The 24,387-nt window shown below is 44.2% G+C and overlaps 2 protein-coding genes across 3 annotated transcripts in view; one reads left to right on the top strand and one right to left on the bottom strand.

Annotated features, from left to right (window-relative positions):
- Positions 1-5,014, top strand: part of LOC123754506 (MIT domain-containing protein 1) — a 21,237-nt gene extending 16,223 nt beyond the window's left edge. For both annotated transcript variants that reach the window (XM_045736959.2, XM_045736960.2), the window contains exon 7: positions 597-5,014. In XM_045736959.2, coding sequence (XP_045592915.1) covers positions 597-747 — 151 coding nt within the window. In that variant the 3' untranslated portion in view covers positions 748-5,014. The remainder of the gene's footprint in view (positions 1-596) is intronic.
- Positions 3,799-24,387, bottom strand: LOC123754505 (uncharacterized). The gene is made up of 5 exons (XM_045736958.2): positions 24,303-24,387; positions 16,192-16,857; positions 12,413-12,559; positions 11,292-11,440; positions 3,799-9,018 (listed from the first exon to the last, which is right to left on the bottom strand). Exons 2-5 carry the CDS (start codon positions 16,708-16,710, stop codon positions 8,334-8,336), a joined length of 1,500 nt encoding a protein of 499 aa, XP_045592914.1. The 5' UTR covers positions 16,711-16,857; positions 24,303-24,387; the 3' UTR covers positions 3,799-8,333.

The following is a 24,387-nucleotide window of genomic DNA, read 5'->3' as shown; positions in this document are numbered from 1 at the left end:
AAGTGCTTGTGTAACTGCTTCATGAATCTAGCCCCAGCTCCAGAACTGAACAAGGAAAATGGCTGCATGCAGAAGCCAGGCCATTTGGTAGTGGAATTCAGTACTAAGAGTTTCGTGCTAATTTTGAATGTTCTTTGGGAATCATTTGTGGAATTGTTTGACAAGTTATGAGGCTTAGGTCTTTGGTAACCCCTCTAGCTATCTTTAAAACTTCTCCAACTTTCTGGATGCTTTGCTGGTGTGGTGGTAAATTGTCACTCAATCTCTGTGCCTGTGTGAGGTGGGGTCAGGTTTTGGCTCTGGTCCCCGGTAGGACAAACAGAACTCCCGCATGTGATGTGACTCATTTGCATGGAACAATCTCATCGAGATAGCTTCAGGGAGCCACTGGGAATCATCCAGAAAGAGGCATGGCATTATATTCTGTGCTGGCTTTTTGTTAATTAGGTTTGTGAACTATTTTTTGCCATGTACAGCATGATGTAGGGCTTTAAATTAGCCGAGTCTTTTTAAGGATTAAGTGGAGATGCCTTGGCTGGGAAAATACGTCTTTTGAATTTTTTGTTATTCTTATAGTTTTATTTTCTGATCTGCAGGTTTGACAGTGGATGGATCATCAAGATAGGCAGAGGCCTAGACTATTTCAAGAAGGCTGAGGGTCGCTTCTCCCTCGGTTGGTCAGATTACCACTTCCGTCAGTGTCACCAAACAACTATAGACATATTTCACCAACAATCAGTAAAGTGAGGAAGGTTTTTTATCTTAAAACTGAGTAGTTACATCTCTGAAGCACATGTCCAGACACAGTAAAACTGTTGTACATTTTATCTTTACGTCTTTCACAAACTGACAAACAGAATACAGTATACCATTAAAAATCTGGTTTAATTATTATTAAATATAATGCACTGCTCGATGACTGCTTATTAGTGTAGGCTGAAAATGTGTATTAAATTGTATACAGTATATTACAGAAAAGGATTAACAAATCAATTTCTTTCTTGTAGTTTGTGTAATCGTAAAAGGAAACTGCAATAGTGAAAGCTCTAATAGAGTATTTCTTGTAATTATATTGTATTTATGAAGCTACGAAGGAATAGACTATTTTTATCTACGTTTTCTACTGTGTAATAATTGTAAATTTAAGAAATAGGAAAATGCATGCTTCAAGTGTACTGTACTTGAATTTTCACTAATGTTTACTGTACTGTGATATATAGTTTAAAATTTTTTATTGTGAATAAATATTGAGGCTGTACGATAGAATTGAACCCATCCCCCCCCCCCCTCCCCTTAATCACCTCGGCCACACACACCACCGACGTGCCCGAGGTGATCAGGGATGCGGGTTACCTTCTTTCGTATAGCCTAAATATTTCTTCATAGATTCATCACGTTATTATGATTTTCATTGTGCAGTTCTTGATATGCATAAAACATTCTTGCTATTAATTTCTACTACTTGGAGAAATTACATGTGCAGTGTTATAAAAACATGCAGGGCTAGTCTTTCATTTACTATGATATTGTACCCCAGAGATCCAAGTTTATTTTTTTATAACCAATTTTTGGTTACCTGGTTTTTTGGTTTGGTTACTATGTTCGAGTTGCAAAAGGTTTCATGGATAATGTCACTTGCAAGCGAGACACTACTGCTGGGACTTGCTTGATCTATGCAGTTTTCTATGTTGTCTCTTACTGTAATATGTATTTGAATAAGGTGGCCCAAGAACTGTATTATAGAGTGTATCAGCTGTGGGGATGAGTTTGGCTTACCAAGGACCAGAGTCAGACTCTGGCCTACCCTCACAGAGGCACAGAGAGCAGGTGACACACTGCCACCTCACCGGGAAAGTCGGCAGACCACTGCAGGGTTCAGAGAACTGCACAGCTGTGCTATGAGCTCTTGCTGCATAAGCCAACTGTGGTCGCTCCAGCAGTACTGAAGCTCTCACAGCCAGGAGGGATGCAGATGATTTTTTTGGACTTTCCCGGTAAGAATTCATACTTACCTAGATATCTGGATGAATCTGGTGAGAAGTGGGCTTTATATAATCCAGATAAACAAGAGTAGACAGTATGCAGATGATGAGTCACAATAATGTGCCTGAAGATATGATGACCAAACCACAATGATATGCTGATAAAGATAAAGAAACATTGTCGTTTCTTCATCTTCTGGTGTGTGGTTTGGTCATTAGTAGACAGTATATATAAAATAAAAAGTAGAAGGTTGGCAGTGTTAGCAAAATGTTTTAAGTTTTTTTGTTTTCTAAATATTTTGTTTACAATATTTATATTTTATACTACATTCATGTGATTATTAGTGCCTTAAGATAACACATTTTCATCAATATGTTACAAGCAAGAGTTTATAAAGTGTTTGAGAGTTACTCATAGCTTAGGTGACCTTCCACACGTGCGGTAAAGTCGCCTCATCACTGAAGAAGATTTTATACAATAAACCTTCGTTATTGATTTGATCCACAAATTCTGTACACCTTCATGCTCATTTTGTGGTGTTGATTATTCATTACAGTATTAAGGTTAGAGGTTTGAAAACAAAATGAAATATAAAGAATTTCATTTTTTGTTATAAAAAATGGGTACCTTACCTTGAGGTTACCTTGAGGTGCTTCCGGGGCTTAGCGTCCCTGCGGCCCGGTCGTCGACCAGGCCTCCTGGTTGCCGGACTGATCTACCAGGCTGTTGGACGCGGCTGCTCGCAGCCTGACGTATGAGTCACAGCCTGGTTGATCAGGTATCCTTTGGAGGTGCTTATCCAGTTCTCTCTTGAACACTGTGAGGGGTCGGCCAGTTATGCCAGTTATGGTACAGGTATTGTATTTATTTTTATGCTGCAAAGGTCAGGTATATCCACCAGATTCATAATAATTGGTTCATTATTTTAATACCGCATATTGAATTATGCACCAGTGTTTGAGTATCAAGTTTTAACATTTTCAGTTGAGAGCAATGTTTATACTCTATTATATTTCATGCGTAAAAAGGTTGTAATGGCTACAGCATTAATGGCTCCCTCCCTCCAGGTTGTGGGGGGGGGGGGAGGAGGGTTGGTTACATCTACCACAGAACTGAAAGTTTAACTGTGGTTACATCTACCATAGAACATAATAGCCAGTGACTATGAGCTACCTCTCTTCTCCCCTCAAATGAGTGGGGGAGGTGCGGTAAACGAGCTTGCATTAACTTGGAGAGATTTCGATCATTTGTTTACATAGTTCGGTGGAATTCTTTTAGCAGTTTTAGAGATAACGGTCTCTATTGAAGCCAGCAGTGGTCCGTTTTGTCTTGCTGACTTTCTGGTTGCTTCCCCAGTGGTGGCATGAAGAAATAAATGCCACCGCTCCCTGTGCCCTTGTCAGGAGGCCAGGTTCTGGCTCTGGTCCCTTGTAGGCTTATAAAACTCCACAGATAATGCGACCTAGTAGAACTTTGGTTCACTATCAATGATATTAGCTTCAGAGAGTCACCAGGGCTCACCCAGTAATCGGTATATCGTTACATTCAGTGTCGGCTTTTTGTTATTAAAATCCTAAGAAAATCAATATATAATGCAGTACAAATACTTAAGCTTTATACCCAATAAGTGTTCTGGATTGCATATTACATTTCACCACCGAAATTTGTTTCTCTAGCAAGGATGAAACTAACTTGTCAGCAGTATTTCTATAAAAAGTCTTAACAGTGCACATATATACCAAAACCCAAAACAAATTGATTTCCTCCTCTCTCAAAAAGCTACTTGGTGTTTACATAGCTGGAAAATAAAAGAAGTTGTTGTAAATGCACTTTGTTTTTGAAATATTCAATGTTTACATTATAAATAGAGGCCATCCTGAATGAGAACTTTCAATGTACTATCAGCTCACTTAACATTAACTTTGAAGATATGCATGAGGTATATAATTGTTGAAGCAATTATGTCCAATTAATACCAAACTAGAGTACATTGAAATTAAACAAATATGAGCCCACAACTTTGTGTACTGTCAGTAGGAATGACACTAAGTTCTCTGTCGTTGTGCACAAGCTATGCAAGAATTTTCTCATACATGGACCAAAAAGATTCCTACAGAACTCCAAAACTTAATACAGTACAAACCATAATTTTGAGCTAAACTTTCTATCAGTTATAACAACACATTTTATGCAACACTGTTTAGGTCAGCCATTGCCAGGGACAAGAAGCCTGGACTTGTCAAAGTCTTCCTAGACCAGTGACTGGCAGTTTCCCAGGATGCAACACACATCACTTGCTAAACTTCCTAGTACCTATTTACCACTAAACATTAGTTGTAATGTACCCAATGTCTCGTTCTGTGTGGGAAATGGGACAATTCAGGGATTAACTTACTATAAATTAAATTGCTAAATACTTGTATTCCTTTTGGCCATGTGTTTACATTTACCATGTTGCAATAACACACAGGACACAGCTCAACTACTGACCTAAATGTCTTTTACATTCTATAAGCAACAGAAGCATCTACATGGCTATCTATTGACCCCCTTACTAACCTAATCATACAGTATTCATATGACATACAATAATACAGGAATACATTCAATTCTCAGACTTCAACAATGTCCAACACACATTAATTTTATAGTAATCACTAATGACATTTATTACTGGAATGATATTATTTGTTTAAAAAATACATGAACAACTGCTGTTAATTTTGTTAAGATATCTGATAGAATAAGATATAAAATGCTCATTACACAAACTTGCCCATTACACATTACAAAAGTGAATAAGGCAGCTGTAAATCAAAGCATCCCATCAAATTTCATTAGAGCTATCATTCACTTTCTAGTGCACTAGACAATGACAAATATTACATGGATATTCTAGCTTCCTTGTAGAAAAAGTTTAAAGTCATCAAATTTGATCCAAAATGGAATTCTTGTTATATCAAATACATTACTACAACTGTTGTAAAATTTTCTTTGTTGCTACAACACAAATAAACCATTAACTCATTAACCCTTAAATGTCTCTAACCACAATCTGCCATTATCTTGTGAATTGTCAAATGAAAATTTTGTGAACTATTTTTGTCATGCAAACCACAATGTAGGACTTTTCATTAGCTGAGCTGTTTAAAGGTTAACTCTGTCTACTGGATATGAAGTCCCTCATACTTCAGTTCATCTGGATCAAATCTACAATGACACTGCTATTTCCCGAGACTTCTTTTAAGTTCCGACAGAGAAGTTGGAGCACGATGGCACGTAGGAATGTTGTGATGTGACCTTGGCTTGTAAAGGTATGGCTGCCATTCATCAAAACTGAGACTATTCACAAAAAACTGAAAACCAAATAACATTCACATACATAAATGGTAAGTTTCAACTAAACAGCATGTTTATGAAAAATTAGCTGCCTCTCACTGAAATAATAGGAACCAGAAATCTATAAATATGATATGATTGTGAAGGTGTACAACTAGCCTTCATCTTATTTTTAAATGTCCATTTAATGTACAAAAAGGATGAAATTGTCAAAAAGTGCTAGGCCAGGATGACTATGTAGCACTCTTACAAAAAAGTTACTGAGTATTTAAATTACATTTATAAAAGTCTTCAAGGTTGATAAAGTAGATCCATAAAATGGAAGACTGACCTTAAAGAATACTATAAGAATTGCTGGAGATGTAAGTATTATTTTCTTGTGCCTGTTACTAAATTTTGTGTGCATTTTGAAACTACTGCATGCGAAAAACACAACATGGCTGTTTACATTTGACGAATATTGCCTACCAGTGCACAGATGACAGTAAACTGGCTCGAAAATTTTACTCACGCAATTGTGAATGAAAATTACTTCCATACACTTTATCGTGAAAAATGCACTCGAGTATTCATTTACTCAGGAACCACACAGGGCTTACGTGACAATACTTTATACTTTACATACTAAATACTTTACATTTGGAAATTACTCAGCATATGGAGTCTCCTTCTAAGCTTTATACTTTACATAAAGAGTGACTTTACATCACAGTCTCATTCATCCACAATACAAAATACCTCAAGTACCTGCTGTTTTAGGAAATTTTCATTACATATTTAAGGCTCTGGTAATTAGGGAGGATCTTCAGTGCTTATAAGTTCTGTCAAGCATTTGCATTGTTTTCTATTTTACTGGAAAATACAGTATTTATTTTTTGTAAATGATTTTCTAAGCTGAGAATACATATTAATTAAGGTCATGTTTGCACCTATTCTCCCAAACAGTTTGAAGAACACAATATAGATAGGAGAATGAATGGCCAAAATGGAAATACTAAGCTGCAACTAAGTAATTATCAAAATAAAGTGCTAAGCCCAGGCTGTAACAAAATGCTGTAAATCTTGTATAAAAAACAACACCATGAAGACAGTTTTAGTATGAATAATATAACTTGAGATAACAAATGTGCACATTTAAGAATGGAGATGTACATGAGAACGGAAGTGCTCACAAGAGCATGGAAGTATATACAAGAGAGAGCGGAAGTAGGCCCAAGAACCATTCATCAGCTGGACTACTACTCGCAGTTCTTACCAACAAATGACACCTCCCCAACCTATCCCAACTGCACACCAGCATATAGAGTAATAATCAAAATAAAGCCCATAAGGCTATATGCTATTGCCTGCAGCCAATATATTAAGCATGCAGTTGTTAATTAGTACATCTTAGCTGGCTGTTAGTAGAGCAACTGTCTTCAATTACCTCATTAGCAGGAGGTAATTCTCCTGCTATGCCTTGCAAGATGGTCATAAAGAGAATAATCACACTAAAGTGGCTGAAAATTAGTAACTCGACCTACAGTAATGAAATCTGAAGCCATGCAAGCCCAACCCACACATAAGGAAAAAGAGACTCCATTTTGGTCCATTAACTCGTGTTCATGCTTTACTTCTCACCTCTTCTTTCCCCTTACCTTATATTGACTCACTACCACTCTTTCTTGACACTTTATAAGGGACTAGGACAGTCCAAGCATGTCACATTTACATTCTTTTCATGTACGTGGGGTTGGGTTACTAAGATGAACTTCCATGGATTCAGATTGCTTAACCTGACCTCTTATCTTCACATTTTCCCTGTTTCCCCACATGATCTTCTCTTCTTGAGATGATTTCGGGTCTTGGTGTCCCCACGGCCCGGTCCTCGATCAGGCCTTCTTTTTGTTACACACCCCTGGAAAGCAGCCTGTAGCAGCTGTCTAACTCCCAGGTACCTATTTACTGCTAGGTGAACAGGAGCATCAGGGTGGAAGAAACTCTGCCCATTTGTTTCCGCCACCACCGGGGATCGAACCTGGAACTTCAGGACTACGAATCCAAAGTGCTGTTCATTCAGCTGTCAGGCCCCCAACAGTGGTTCCTGAATGATGAACGACCAAACCAGCATTCTTCACCAGGACTCCTGCTACATTTCTCTAGTGCAATAGTACCTAACCAGTGGCTCATGACCCCCAAGGTCACAAAATGTTTTCTTAGGGTCACAGCTCTTAAATTCCCAAAGTGTCTAAAACAATGATGTTATTGTTCCTAAATTCATTCTTTAATTTTTTAAATTATGAAAGTGTGCCAGGGGGTCACAGGTATAAAGTGTGCCAGGGGGTCACAGGTATAAAGTGTGGCAGGGGGTCACAGGTATAAAGAGTATTAGAAAATAGGGCCACGAGTCCAAAAAAGGTTGGGAACCACTGCTCTAAAGCATGAGTACATTCTATTACTTCATGGTTTGAAGAATCACATTAATTTATTAATGAGATAAAACATCCACATTTTTCAGGAAGATTTTGTATTTATTACGTTAATTTTGCATACTGTGTATGGTAATTACCTACATGTAATTACAAGATGAGAGTAATTGAGTGCTTGGTAAATTTAATAATGAGATGACAGTAAGTAATCAGTAAAATACAGCACTAAAGCAGAAGGGATATATAATGCTGTGTTAATGAGTATCCAAGAGTTCCTGTATAATGTTGTATATCATTCAGGAGGTGGATTCACTGAGGACAGAGAGAGATGTAAACACACTGGCATTTGTTGACAAAATTGCAATCTCCTGATCTGTCAAAGTGTTGAATACAAACTTTATAGCTCTGTCTAGTTGGTAAAAACTAACAAGTTTTATTTTAAATCCTTAACAAGGTTTATCATTTGTAGTACAAGCAATATGATCACTTACATCTGCAATTACATCTAAAATAAATACAAAAAATCTAAGCATCAATAAATACTAGGAAATATAATAAAAATGTTCATACAGCTTGTAAAGAATGTGCATAAGTATTAGAGCATCATAGACCTGAACCACCGAGTGCTTTAAACACAAACGCTGTCGCTAGTGTGCCAATACCCGCCCCAACAGCCATTGCCGTGGCAATACGGCCGTAACTATAGTTCTTTACAACTACAGCTGCTTCTTGATGCTCAACATGCTGTGCAGCTCCAGCTTCTAACAAAGACTTCTTTACCATAGATGCTATTTCACCCTGAGCTTTACTTCCTTCTGACACTATGCTACTAATGATGATATTAAGCTCTTTATTCAATTGTTCGATAAGTAACTCCTTCTCTTTGACAAAGGTTTCATTTATGTGCTGTAATACAGTATGCCTCATATCTGCAGTTAACTTTGTTACATCATCCTTAGTTACATTTGCTGGCACAAGCCTGTCAGAGCTCTCACAAATGCCTATGTTGGATTGCACAGATGAATTTTCAGTTTGTTGTGTAGCTTTTGATGAAAATTGAGCCTCAGCATTGTCTGCCAACATGACTAGCTCAGGTTGCAAACGAGTGGGACTGGTCAATGACGTTGTGATAGTGCCCAGTACATCCTTGTGCATCTGCTGGAAGCCATCCAATAGATTCTGGCCGTTGCCCGACACGTGATCCTTAATTTCTCGAATCCTGACCCAATTGTTGACGGAGGTGATGAGCGATGCCAATGCTGCTGATATCACTGATGCAATGATGGACCTTTGAACAAATAAACATCATATGTCTATATAAACTAAAATTAACAAGTGTTACATAGTCTTAAAAGGGACAGAAAATCACAAAGTACAGTATACTGTATGTTATACTGTTACATGAATAATAGAATTGAATCTTTCATTCAAGCTGTTATCAATCCATCCTCTCACCTAATACATTGTCACATTTTTAATAGAATTCAACCAATTCCTTAAAATGAGATGTACAGTGGAACCTTGATCTAAGAATGCCCCAGAGTACAAATTTTTCTGTGTACGAAATCAATTTCATCACAAAATTTGCCCCGGTGTATGATGTATGGACCAAAATATGACTCATTTGTTGATACTCGTATGGGTCAGGTGCATGGGTTCTGCTGGGAGCAGGGTGAAGCACACCCAGTTTACCAGTGTATCCTACCTAGTGACGACCGTGCTTGAATTCTTTGTAAAGAATTTAATTGTTTTTCTGCTTTTTTATTTCTGAACAGAAAAGCTATTATTATATATCATGCCATGGGTCCTCATGGCGTGATATATATAATGAGAAGAACTGCAAAGTTTTGCTGAAAAAAACTCTCCCAGATAAAACTGTAACAGACTGTTGGATTAACCTTTTTAATGACAATGTGATGTCTCACTACAGACAAGTGTAGGGAACAACAAGTGTCTTTAGACAGATTCTTATTGAGACAGACAACCAGTGAGCCATCTGGTAGTGGCAATCAATACTAACAAATTTTGAGCTCATTTGAGTGAATCCCTTGTTCCATGTGACTCATTTGCAGTAATCATTTGGCAGTTTTTGAGGCTTAATTTTCTGTGAACCCTCCAGTTGCCGGTGTTGACTGTCTGGAGTCTTTTTCTGGCAAGGTGGCAGATTGTCACCTGCTCCCTGTGCCTCTTATGAGGGGCCAGGTTCTGGCACTGGTCCCTGGCAGGCCAAACAGAACTATACACGACCTTTTAGCATCAAGCAGTCTCGGGAAGATAGCTTCAGGAAGCCACAAAGGGCTTCTCCAGAAAACTAAAATATAGAACAAAGTACAAAGCTAATGGCCCCCACAGGAATACTTCCAAAGGACAGCCAGCACACAGCTTGACGCAGAGGGGTTTGTCACATCTGAAAGACCCAGAACACTACCGTCCAGTGAACATCAATGTAAGATGATAGTTAACCAGGTTGTTAAACGATTTTGCTGGGTTGTATTCCGGGGAACATAGGATTAAGGACTTATTTATATATATACAGGAGTTCTTACATTTTTGTACAGCCACTAGCATGCATAGCATTTTGGGCAAGTACTTAATCCTAATTTTCCCTGGAATACGACCCGCCAAATTGTTTACAACCAGGTACCCGTTCACTGAAGGGTGAACAGAACTACAGCTAAGGATTAGTGCCCAATAAATCCTCTCTGGGATTTTTCTGGTTCAGGAAAGATGGTTGTGTGTAGAAGCTAAACCTCCTGGAGGTGGTAGTCAGTACTACAAGGTCTGCCCTAATTTTGCAGAGTTGTTTGATGGTTTTGAGGCTTCTGTCTTTGTTAACTCTCCAGTTGTCTGTAAAGCTTCATTGGCTTTACGTGTGCTTTCCCAGTATGGTGACAAATTGTGACTCACTCTCTGAGCCTCTGTGAGGAGGGTCAGGTTTTGGCTCTAGTCTCGGTAGGATCCTAGTTTCGATTCCCAGGTGAAACAGAATTGGCTGGGAACATTTCCTTTCACCTAATTTTTCTGTTCACCTAGCCGTAAACAGGCACCTACGAGTTAGGCAACTGTTGTGGGGTTGTAGCCTGGGAATAATTAATAGTTCAACCTTGTGGGGTCCTCGATACAGGCCTAATGTATGGGCCTAATATGACACACACACTTCCTATCACTGACAAAACAAATTTGTTATATACAGTATTTAAAAATGGTAGATGGAAGGAACATTAAACTGTAGACCAGTCTCACTAACTAATGCAGTACTGTACCAAAGAAAACTTAACAAGGAACATTTAATAATAATCTAAAAAAAAAATCACAAAACTTCAGTAAGCTAAAATTCTGATTGCAGAAACTATCATAAACATACTGAATGCAGGAAGATCCAGGATCTTCTTAATTAAAATACTGTATAATGTTTAAGACATGTGCAAGATCACATTGTTAGTAAACAATTATTTCTAGACATTTATATTAATCTTATTATTTTTGATGATTTGTATAGAAAAAAATATTGCCCTATATTGCATTGAATTTATAAATATAATGGTCATGAGTTTGTCTTACCAATACTTGCTCTGCTCTGCTTGCATACGTTCTCGCTCGTGACAGTCACGTATAGCGGCAGACATTTGAGTGAAGGTGTCCCTCTCGTGCCTTTCACACACAACAAACTCTGTTCGCAAAGTTTTCAGCCGGGCATTCATTTCACGGGCCTGGGGTTCATAAACAAATATTTTGTTAACAATTACTCTTACATTTTATATGGACAAGCACATAACCTGAGAATCACGAAAAGTATGGAATACAACAAGCTCTGCCTTTCTAAGAAAATTTACAATCAAGAGCCCCGAGTTCAATCCTCAGGCAGGACAGACACGGTTAAGCAAGTTTCCTTTCATCTGATGCCACTGCTCATCTAGTAGTAAATAAGTATGGTACCCCGGAGTTAGGCAATTGTTGTGGATTGCATCCTAGGGAGGGTCATTAACTGGGCCTCGATAATCATAAGTATTGTACAGGATTCCTGTCTCAGACAATGGGAATTAAAATAATTTAAATCACCATCTTTCTATTCCAAATACAAAACTACACACCTTTTAGTGTATTAAAATACATACCACTATTACTGTATAGGGTAGATTAGCAATGAGCTCTAAATGGTTAAAGAATATTACTCATGACCATTAAAGATTTGGATTATGAATGACTTGCAATACAAGTTAACTCACTTGAACTTGAAGCACCACAAATATTCATGGAAACATATCAGATGATGTAAGATAATGAGGCCAATATAAGTATTGTACAGTAAAAGATACATAAATAAAAACAAGAAATTACCATACAATTTTGGCGATCAAAAGTTTTCAAATACTGTACTGCAATACATAATAAATGAATAGGACATAATGGATACAATGTAGAGAATTAGCTACAATAGCATGGCTGAATTAATAGCCCAACCCACGCATATAAACAGAAAGGAAAGTTACAATATTTCACTCTATTCATGTAGTATCATTCCAGATACTACATGATAAGGATCCAGGATGGACCGAAACGGTTACAGTATTTTCCTTTCTTCACTATATCTGGATACAATATAATAAAGAAATACCAAATTGAAAGTTTACTTATATTAATACAAATAAAATTATATAGTTTCCTTATCAAGCTATACTAACCTGGTCAAATAAAGTAAAATGCTCCTGGGAATACTGCTCAGTCTTTGTGATACGTTCATGGTTGACAACGAGTTTATCTTGGATGTCCTCAATTTCTGCTTGCAGCTCCCGGCGTTTGCTCTGCACCTCATGCAATACCTCAGACAGCTGTCAACAACAGGTCAATTAATAACCACTAAATGTGAGTAATGAAATTCACAATATTTGAGATTTCAGAATAATTTATTCATCCAACAATCTGAAGTCAATGAGCTTTATGTACAAGATGATGGCTCAAACGTTTTAAAAAATAGACTCCCAAAGGTGAGATGGATTACTGTACATATTTAAATATGGATTCAAAGGCATTAACTACTGTACATAAAACATAATCTTATACATAATGGTAATCTTGTCTAACCACAGTGGAGAAAGGCAACTAGTGAACTACATTACTTCAAGGACTGACGAACCCAACAACTTTGCTTGATCGGTAGAGTGGCATCCTTACTTTCAACATGGTCAGGGTTCAATCCCCGACGATCCAAATGCATAGCCTTACAAGTGTTATACTGTATTGTCATACTTACATAGTGCTTTCTCTTCATAATTACCGTGCCTAATATGGGTTGTTACTTATGTAACAACATCCTTTTCCTAATCTATAAGAGAGAGTGTCTATGTCTGCAGAAGATGAATCACAATAATGTGGCTGAAGATCTGATGACCAAACAACACACCAGAAGAAGAAACGACGACGCTTTGGTTCGTCTTGGACCATTATCAAGTTGTGTGTTGATAATGACTTGAACGTTATTACACGACTTGATGATGGTCGAGGACGAATCGAAACATCGTTGTTTCTTCATCTTCTGATATGTAGTTTGATCATCAATGTCTGTGTCTGTTTGCATTTCTGTCTGTTTGAGGTTGGAGGCCAGATGAATAGGGCTAGCCTCATTAAACTTTGCAGGACTTTTAGTTATTTTATCAGGAGTGTCATAGTGTCATAGGGGGGGGGGGGGTAAGGGTTAGCCCAATCATGATGTCTGTGGATGTGAAATGGTTAGTTCTAAGTCAGTAGACTTTAGCATTAGTTTAAATAATAGTGAATTCAGATAATTATTTTCAAAACATGTTCAGGTGATAGATTTGAATTTTGCGTGCAATCTTTTGACAGGGAGGAGGAAGGAGACTGAGGTATGTGTGTGTAATGAGAGATAGCAGACTGGGGAAGGCCATATGTGTTCAGGGAGGGAAGAGATGCGGAAAAAGCCAGTGTGGGCAGGGAGGGAGAAGACGGGGGAAGGGTGAATATGGGCACGGAGGAGATCGATAGAATATGTGGGAAGACGTGAGAAGACATGGGAAGGGTTAGTGGGGAATACGGGGATGGTGAGGGGTAATGGGAGGGTGTGTGTAGGTGAGAGATGGGGAGGGTGTGTGGTGGGACATGTAGATGGTGTAAAGATGTTTACAGTGAAGACAGTAGGTATTGAAAATTGTTATAGCAAAATGGGGAGATGGGGAGGGTGTGTAGATGAAAGATGGGGAGGGTGTGTAGGTGAGAGATGGGGGAGGGTGTGTAGGTGAGAGATGGGGAGGGTGTGTAGGTGAGAGATGGGGGAGGGTGTGTAGGTGAGAGATGGAGAGGGTGTGTAGGTGAGAGATGGAGATGGTGTGTAGGTGAGAGATGGAGGAGGGTGTGTAGGTGAGAGATGGGGGAGGGTGTGTAGGTGAGAGATGGGGGAGGGTGTGTAGGTGAAAGATGGAGAGGGTGTGTAGGTGAGAGATGGGGGAGGGTGTGTAGGTGAGAGATGGAGAGGGTGTGTAGGTGAGAGATGGAGAGGGTGTGTAGGTGAGAGATGGAGGAGGGTGTGTAGGTGAGAGATGGGGGAGGGTGTGTAGGTGAGAGATGGGGGAGGGTGTGTAGGTGAAAGATGGAGAGGGTGTGTAGGTGAGAGATGGGGGAGGGTGTGTAGGTGAGAGATGGGGAGGGTGTGTAGGGGAGAGATGGGGAGGGTGTGTGGTGGGACATGTAGATGGTGTATTATTATTATACTGAAGGGAAGGGGGATGGAAACTATCAGGAGAAAGCACCAAGCCATTTTATGACAATATAGCACTGGGGAGGGATCTGGATAATGATTTAGGATGAGACAAGGTGAAAGAACGGTGCTCAACCACTAGGACGGTCGGGGATTGAACGCCAACCTGCATGAAGCGAGACCATCGCTCTACCATTCAGCCCAAGTGGTTGAGCATTTAGATGGTGTGAAGATGTTTACAGTGAAGACAGTAGGTATTGAAGATTGTTACAGTATAGCAAAATTGGGAGGTGGAAGGGAGTGTGCAAAATGAAACAGGGAAGGTGTGTATACAGGAAGATGGGTAAGGTGTTTGGGGTACACCTGGGTACTGGATCAACCCAGGCACCACTGGGTACCACATTTAGTACAGTACGTATACGTAAAAACCAGATAAAGGAGAGTGGGTTTCATAGCACAGTTGGTCTCATTCTCGATTCACAATCAGGGATCCCGGATTAAACTTCTGGGCAGGTCAGAAATGGTTGGGCATGTGTCATTTCACATAATGTCTCTACCTGGAAGTAAATAGGTACTTGTGACTTAAGCAGCTGTTGTGGAGTTGCATCCTGGAGAGGGTCACTAGTTCGACCTTCAGTGGGACCTCAATACAGTACAAGTCTACAGCATATATATAATATATATACAGTAATATATATAAAAAGGCTTCCTGTCTTCAACAAAATGAATTAATAAGAAGAATCAGAACATGAGGACTGTGATACACTGAAGAGTGGCCTATGCACACTCCAAAGATGGTCTGAAAAGTAACTTCAGGTCTTTAATAAAGCAAAGTGTAATGTCAATAGAAGTAGAATCAATAAAATTCTTCCAGTAGTATAAAATGAAGAGGAAGCAGATGCCTGTATCAGAAAAGAAGACCTGGGAGCTAATATTACCCCAAATCAAACACCAGAGGCATTCATTAGCAGTACAGTATAATACAAGCAGCTTATACCCAACTGGTGAATAACCAAATAGCCTCCAGGAATTTGGACACAGATGTGTTCTGAGTTCTATACACAATTATGAGAGACCCACTCTTGCGTATGCAGCCCTGGTATGGAACCCAGACCTGAGCAACCTACGCGAGACCTACTCTCGAGTATACAGGATCAGTATGGAACTTTCATCTGAGCAACCTATGTGAGACCTGCTCTTTAGAATACAGCTCTGGTATGGAACCCCACCTGTTTAACCTATGTGAGACTCGCTCTTAAATATGCAGCCCCAGTATGGAATCCTCAACAGAGCAATTTATGGGAGATCCACTTTTGAGTATGCAGCCCCAGAGCAACCTATGGGAGACCCCTTTTGAGTATGCAGCCCTGGTATGGAAAACAAGACAAGAAAAGATCCAATAAAATGCAATAAGTTGTGTTCAATCAGCTCTTGATTTACCACTATGTACAAAATAAAGGGTACTCAAATGCATGAACCCAAACCACCCACCTAACCAACCTACATATATCCACTCAATGTGTGAGCTGCTACTTTTCATAGTACAGTACCCTTTATTTTGTACATCGTAGATCATTTTGTACATTGGATCATAGCATACAAAATGAAGCACATTAACTCCTCCGGTATAAAACATAGTACTTGTACACTGAGGAGATCGATTGCATTTACAACTCATAAATATATAAATAGTTTTCTGATTCACCCCATGAGGAGTATCAGAGTGTTTGGTATTGTTCTCTGTTCACTCACCTCAGTAACTCTGTCCTGTGCATTTTTTAAATCGGTAATACCAATGAAATCTTGATACTGCTGATACCAACGATTTAATATATCATTCCAGTCTTCAGGTTTTTTGGTGTCGGCTCCTCCAGTGAATTTAGACATGCTGGTCTGCCTCATGTTATTAATCATCGATGAAGATTTTTCTGACAGTTGCTGTCTGAGTGAGTAAATTTGAGGTTTCTTCTCCCGGATACGAGTGAGAAGTCTGTCGGCATTGGTAATAACAGGATTGTCTGTTGATTCTGACTCTTTATGTTTGTCTTTATCATTAGCTGCGCAGCTTCCACTCTGCAATTCTGGTGGCTTTGACGAACTACACAAATGACGACACGTCACATGACCTTCTCTAGTCCCTCCACTACTAGAGTGGAAGAGAATCATGCTGGGACTGACAGCTGGATTAAATGTTGACGCAAGGGCTCTTGTCACGTAAGCTGTGCCACAGCCATCGGCTAGAAGTGGACGTACTGCAGCCATCATCACCATCAGCCCTCTGACTCTCACACTATTTACAGAATTGCTTGTGATAAAATCATATCATTTCCGTCTACTAAAATGTTTACTAAAGCACACCGTGCTATTTCTTCACAGCTGTTGCATGCTAGTGCAATATCACCAGCATCCAAAAATAACCTGAAATGCAAAACGTGCGAATATAAATATATATACACTGTATAGTAAATGAGCCTGAACTATAACTTATGTAATCCTGTAATGATTATGATACATACAGTATATAACTTAATAACTATAATATAGTATCTCATCAGTAATCTTAATAAACACTAAAATAACCAAGTGTTGAATATAACACTTAAATAACTAAGCATTGAATGGAACACTTAAATAACCAAGTGTTGAATATAACACTTAAATAACCAAGTGTTGAATATAACACTTAAATAACTAAGCATTGAATGGAACACTTAAATAACCAAGTGTTGAATATAACACTTAAATAACCAAGTGTTGAATGTAACACTTAACATCCAGTCAGTGATATTTTACAGACAAATGGAAGAATAACAAAGTCCTAAGTCTTGAAATCGCCAAACAACTCTACACTCGATTAACACAGAACAAGACAAACATTCAAAAGTAGCACGAAACTCATTATATTGAATGTTGCCACCCGGAGGCCTGGCTTCAGCACGCAACCGTCTTCCTTGTTCAGTTCTGGGGCTGATGAACAGCCCTCCAGGGATGGTCAAGAAAAAGGTTTTTCCATTACATTCAATGCTGGGTGTCCGGGACAGCCCCTGGTGGCTTCCTGACGCTAACCACAGAGAATAAATACGCTACTAGCACTTGGGGGTGAACATGACCCAGGGTGAACATAACTTGGGGTGAACACTACCTGGGGTGAGCACAATACCAGAACACTGCCCAGGGTGAACGCGACACCGGGAGAACACTGCCCAGGGTGAACGCGACACCGGGAGAACACTGCCCAGGGTGAACGCGACACCGGGAGAACACTGCCCGGGGTGAACGCGACACCGGGAGAACACTGCCCAGGGTGAACGCGACACCGGGAGAACACTGCCCGGGGTGAACGCGACACCGGGAGAACACTACCCGGGGTGAACACAACACAGGGAGAACACTGCCCAGGGTGAACAACACCGGGAGAACACTACCTGGGGGTGAACACAACACCGAGAGAACACTACCTGGGGGTGAACAACACCGGGAGAACACTACCTGGGGGTGAACAACACCGGGAGAACACTACCTGTGGGTGAACAACACCGGGAGAACACTACCTGGGGGTGAACAACACCGGGAGAACACTACCTGGGGGTGAACAACACCGGGAGAACACTGCCCAGGGTGAACGCGACACCGGGAGAACACTGCCCAGGGTGAACGCGACACCGGGAGAACACTGCCCAGGGTGAACGCGACACCGGGAGAACACTGCCCAGGGTGAACGCGACACCGGGAGAACACTGCCCGGGGTAAACGCGACACCGGGAGAACACTGCCCGGGGTGAACGCGACACCGGGAGAACACTGCCCGGGGTGAACGCGACACCGGGAGAACACTACCCGGGGTGAACACAACACAGGGAGAACACTGCCCAGGGTGAACAACACCGGGAGAACACTACCTGGGGGTGAACACAACACCGGGAGAACACTACCTGGGGGTGAACAACACCGGGAGAACACTACCTGGGGGTGAACAACACCGGGAGAACACTACCTGGGGGTGAACAACACCGGGAGAACACTACCTGGGGGTGAACAACACCGGGAGAACACTACCTGGGGGTGAACAACACCGGGAGAACACTACCTGGGGGTGAACAACACCGGGAGAACACTGCCCAGGGTGAACGCGACACCGGGAGAACACTGCCCGGGGTGAACGCAACACCGGGAGAACACTACCCGGGGTGAACACAACACAGGAAGAACACTACCCGGGGTGAACACAACACCGGGAGAACACTACCTGGGAGTGAACAACACCGGGAGAACACTACCAGGGGTGAACACAACACCGGGAGAACACTACCAGGGGTGAACAACACCGGGAGAACACTACCAGGGGTGAACACAACACCGGGAGAACACTACCTGGGGGTGAACAACACCGGGAGAACACTACCTGGGGGTGAACACAACACCGGGAGAACACTACCAGGGGTGAACACAACACCGGGAGAACACTACCTGGGGGTGAACAACATCGGGAGAACACTACTCGGGGTGAACACAACACCGGGAGAACACTACCTGGGGTGAACACAACACCGGGAGAACACTACCTGGGGGTGAACACAACACCGGGAGAACACTACCTGGGGGTGAACAACACTGGGAGAACACTACCTGGGGTGAACAACACCGGGAGAACACTACCTGGGGGTGAACACAACACCGGGAGAACACTACCTGGGGGTGAACAACACCGGGAGAACACTACCTGGGGGTGAACACAACACCGGGAGAACACTACCTGGGGGTGAACAACACCGGGAGAACACTACCAGGGGTGAACACAACACCGGGAGAACACTACCAGGGGTGAACACAACACCGGGAGAACACTACCTGGGGGTGAACACAACACCGGGAGAACACTACCTGGGGTGAACACAACACCGGGAGAACACTACCTGGGGGTGAACACAACACCGGGAGAACACTACCTGGGGGTGAACAACACCGGGAGAACACTACCTGGGGGTGAACAACACCGGGAGAACACTACCTGGGGTGAACAACACCGGGAGAACACTACCTGGGGGTGAACAACACTGGGAGAACACTACCTGGGGTGAACAACACCGGGAGAACACTACCTGGGGGTGAACACAACACCGGGAGAACACTACCTGGGGGTGAACAACACCGGGAGAACACTACCTGGGGGTGAACAACACCGGGAGAACACTACCTGGGGGTGAACAACACAGGGAGATCACTACCTGGGGTGAACAACACCGGGAGAACACTACCTGGGGTGAACAACACTGGGAGAACACTACCTGGGGTGAACAACACCGGGAGAACACTACCTGGGGGTGAACAACACCGGGAGAACACTACCTGGGGGTGAACAACACTGGGAGAACACTACCTGGGGTGAACAACACCGGGAGAACACTACCTGGGGGTGAACAACACCGGGAGAACACTACCTGGGGTGAACAACACTGGGAGAACACTACCTGGGGTGAACAACACCGGGAGAACACTACCTGGGGTGAACAACACCGGGAGAACACTACCTGGGGGTGAACAACACCGGGAGAACACTACCTGGGGGTGAACAACACCGGGAGAACACTACCTGGGGTGAACAACACCGGGAGAACACTACCTGGGGGTGAACAACACCGGGAGAACACTACCTGGGGGTGAACAACACCGGGAGAACACTACCTGGGGTGAACAACACCGGGAGAACACTACCAGGGGTGAACAACACCGGGAGAACACTACCAGGGGTGAACACAACACCGGGAGAACACTACCTGGGGTGAACAACACTGGGAGAACACTACCTGGGGGTGAACAACACCGAGAGAACACTACCTGGAGGTGAACAACACCGGGAGAACACTACCTGGGGGTGAACAACACCGGGAGAACACTACCAGGGGTGAACACAACACCGGGAGAACACTACCTGGGGGTGAACAACACCGGGAGAACACTACCTGGGATGAACAACACCGGGAGAACACTACCTGGGGGTGAACAACACCGGGAGAACACTACCTGGGGGTGAACAACACCGGGAGAACACTACCTGGGGGTGAACACAACACCGGGAGAACACTACCTGGGGGTGAACAACACCGGGAGAACACTACCTGGGGGTGAACAACACCGGGAGAACACTACCTGGGGGTGAACACAACACCGGGAGAACACTACCTGGGGGTGAACAACACCGGGAGAACACTACCTGGGGGTGAACAACACCGGGAGAACACTACCTGGGGGTGAACAACACCGGGAGAACACTACCTGGGGGTGAACAACACCGGGAGAACACTACCTGGGGGTGAACACAACACCGGGAGAACACTACCTGGGGGTGAACAACACCGGGAGAACACTACCTGGGGGTGAACAACACCGGGAGAACACTACCTGGGGGTGAACAACACCGGGAGAACACTACCTGGGGGTGAACAACACCGGGAGAACACTACCTGGGGGTGAACAACACCGGGAGAACACTACCTGGGGGTGAACAACACCGGGAGAACACTACCTGGGGGTGAACAACACCTGGGAGAACACTACCTGGGGGTGAACAACACCGGGAGAACACTACCTGGGGGTGAACAACACCGGGAGAACACTACCTGGGGGTGAACAACACCGGGAGAACACTACCTGGGGGTGAACAACACCGGGAGAACACTACCTGGGGGTGAACAACACCGGGAGAACACTACCTGGGGGTGAACAACACGGGAGAACACTACCTGGGGGTGAACAACACCGGGAGAACACTACCTGGGGGTGAACACAACACTGGGAGAACACTACCTGGGGGTGAACAACACCGGGAGAACACTACCTGGGGGTGAACAACACCTGGGAGAACACTACCTGGGGGTGAACACAACACCGGGAGAACACTACCTGGGGGTGAACAACACCGGGAGAACACTACCTGGGGGTGAACAACACCGGGAGAACACTACCTGGGGTGAACAACACCGGGAGAACACTACCTGGGGGTGAACAACACCGGGAGAACACTACCTGGGGGTGAACAACACCGGGAGAACACTACCTGGGGGTGAACACACACCGGGAGAACACTACCTGGGGGTGAACAACACCGGGAGAACACTACCTGGGGGTGAACAACACCGGGAGAACACTACCTGGGGGTGAACAACACCGGGAGAACACTACCTGGGGGTGAACAACACCGGGAGAACACTACCTGGGGGTGAACAACACCGGGAGAACACTACCTGGGGGTGAACAACACCGGGAGAACACTACCTGGGGTGAACAACACCGGGAGAACACTACCTGGGGGTGAACAACACCGGGAGAACACTACCTGGGGTGAACAACACCGGGAGAACACTACCTGGGGGTGAACAACACCGGGAGAACACTACCTGGGGTGAACAACACCGGGAGAACACTACCTGGGGTGAACAACACCGGGAGAACACTACCTGGGGGTGAACAACACCGGGAGAACACTACCTGGGGGTGAACAACACCGGGAGAACACTACCTGGGGGTGAACAACACCTGGGAGAACACTACCTGGGGGTGAACAACACCGGGAGAACACTACCTGGGGGTGAACAACACGGGAGAACACTACCTGGGGTGAACAACACCGGGAGAACACTACCTGGGGGTGAACAACACCGGGAGAACACTACCTGGGGGTGAACAACACCGGGAGAACACTACCTGGGGGTGAACAACACCTGGGAGAACACTACCTGGGGGTGAACAACACCGGAGAGAACACTACCTGGGGGTGAACAACACCGGGAGAACACTACCTGGGGGTGAACAACACCGGGAGAACACTACCTGGGGTGAACAACACCGGGAGAACACTACCTGGGGGTGAACAACACCGGGAGAACACTACCAGGGGTGAACAACACCGGGAGAACACTACCTGGGGTGAACAACACCGGGAGAACACTACCTGGGGGTGAACAACACCGGGAGAACACTACCTGGGGGTGAACAACACTGGGAGAACACTACCTGGGGGTGAACAACACCGGGAGAACACTACCTAGGGGTGAACAACACCGGGAGAACACTACCTGGGGGTGAACAACACCGAGAGAACACTACCTGGGGGTGAACAACACCGGGAGAACACTACCTGGGGGTGAACAACACCGGGAGAACACTACCTGGGGGTGAACAACACCGGGAGAACACTACCTGGGGGTGAACAACACCGGGAGAACACTACCTAGGGGTGAACAACACCGGGAGAACACTACCTGGGGTGAACAACACCGGGAGAACACTGCCCAGGGTGAACACAACACTGGGAGAACACTACCTGGGGGTGAACACAACACCGGGAGAACACTACCTGGGGGTGAACAACACCGGGAGAACACTACCTGGGGTGAACAACACCGGGAGAACACTACCTGGGGGTGAACAACACCGGGAGAACACTACCTGGGGTGAACAACACTGGGAGAACACTACCTGGGGGTGAACAACACCGAGAGAACACTACCTGGGGGTGAACAACACCGGGAGAACACTACCTGGGGGTGAACAACACCGGGAGAACACTACCTGGGGGTGAACAACACCGGGAGAACACTACCTGGGGGTGAACAACACCGGGAGAACACTACCTGGGGGTGAACAACACCGGGAGAACACTACCTGGGGGTGAACAACACCGGGAGAACACTACCTGGGGTGAACAACACTGGGAGAACACTACCTGGGGTGAACAACACCGAGAGAACACTACCTGGGGGTGAACAACACTGGGAGAACACTACCTGGGGGTGAACAACACCGAGAGAACACTACCTGGGGGTGAACAACACCGGGAGAACACTACCTGGGGGTTAACAACACTGGGAGAACACTACCTGGGGTGAACAACACCGGGAGAACACTACCTGGGGGTGAACAACACCGGGAGAACACTACCTGGGGGTGAACAACACCGGGAGAACACTACCTGGGGGTGAACAACACTGGGAGAACACTACCTGGGGGTGAACAACACCGGGAGAACACTACCTGGGGGTGAACAACACTGGGAGAACACTACCTGGGGTGAACAACACCGGGAGAACACTACCTGGGGGTGAACAACACCGGGAGAACACTACCTGGGGGTGAACAACACCGGGAGAACACTACCTGGGGTGAACAACACTGGGAGAACACTACCTGGGGGTGAACAACACCGAGAGAACACTACCTGGGGGTGAACAACACCGGGAGAACACTACCTGGGGGTGAACAACACCGGGAGAACACTACCTGGGGGTGAACAACACCGGGAGAACACTACCTGGGGGTGAACAACACCGGGAGAACACTACCAGGGGTGAACAACACCGGGAGAACACTACCTGGGGTGAACAACACCGGGAGAACACTACCTGGGGGTGAACAACACCGGGAGAACACTACCTGGGGGTGAACAACACTGGGAGAACACTACCTGGGGGTGAACAACACCGGGAGAACACTACCAGGGGTGAACAACACTGGGAGAACACTACCTGGGGGTGAACAACACCGAGAGAACACTACCTGGGGGTGAACAACACCGGGAGAACACTACCTGGGGGTGAACAACACCGGGAGAACACTACCTGGGGGTGAACAACACCGGGAGAACACTACCTGGGGGTGAACAACACCGGGAGAACACTACCTAGGGGTGAACAACACCGGGAGAACACTACCTGGGGTGAACAACACCGGGAGAACACTACCTGGGGGTGAACACAACACCGGGAGAACACTACCTGGGGGTGAACAACACCGGGAGAACACTACCTGGGGGTGAACAACACCGGGAGAACACTACCTGGGGGTGAACAACACCGAGAGAACACTACCTGGGGTGACAGGGAGGATCAGCTGGCCGAGGCCGTCTGTTTATCTCCGTTTTGTACACATTGTCCTCGTACTATTTACCTGAAT

Source organism: Procambarus clarkii, chromosome 18 (genome assembly GCF_040958095.1).
Source record: "Procambarus clarkii isolate CNS0578487 chromosome 18, FALCON_Pclarkii_2.0, whole genome shotgun sequence".
Lineage (NCBI taxonomy): Eukaryota > Metazoa > Arthropoda > Malacostraca > Decapoda > Cambaridae > Procambarus > Procambarus clarkii.
Note: the sequence above shows the minus strand (reverse complement) of the source record. Positions and strands in the feature narration are given on the sequence as shown.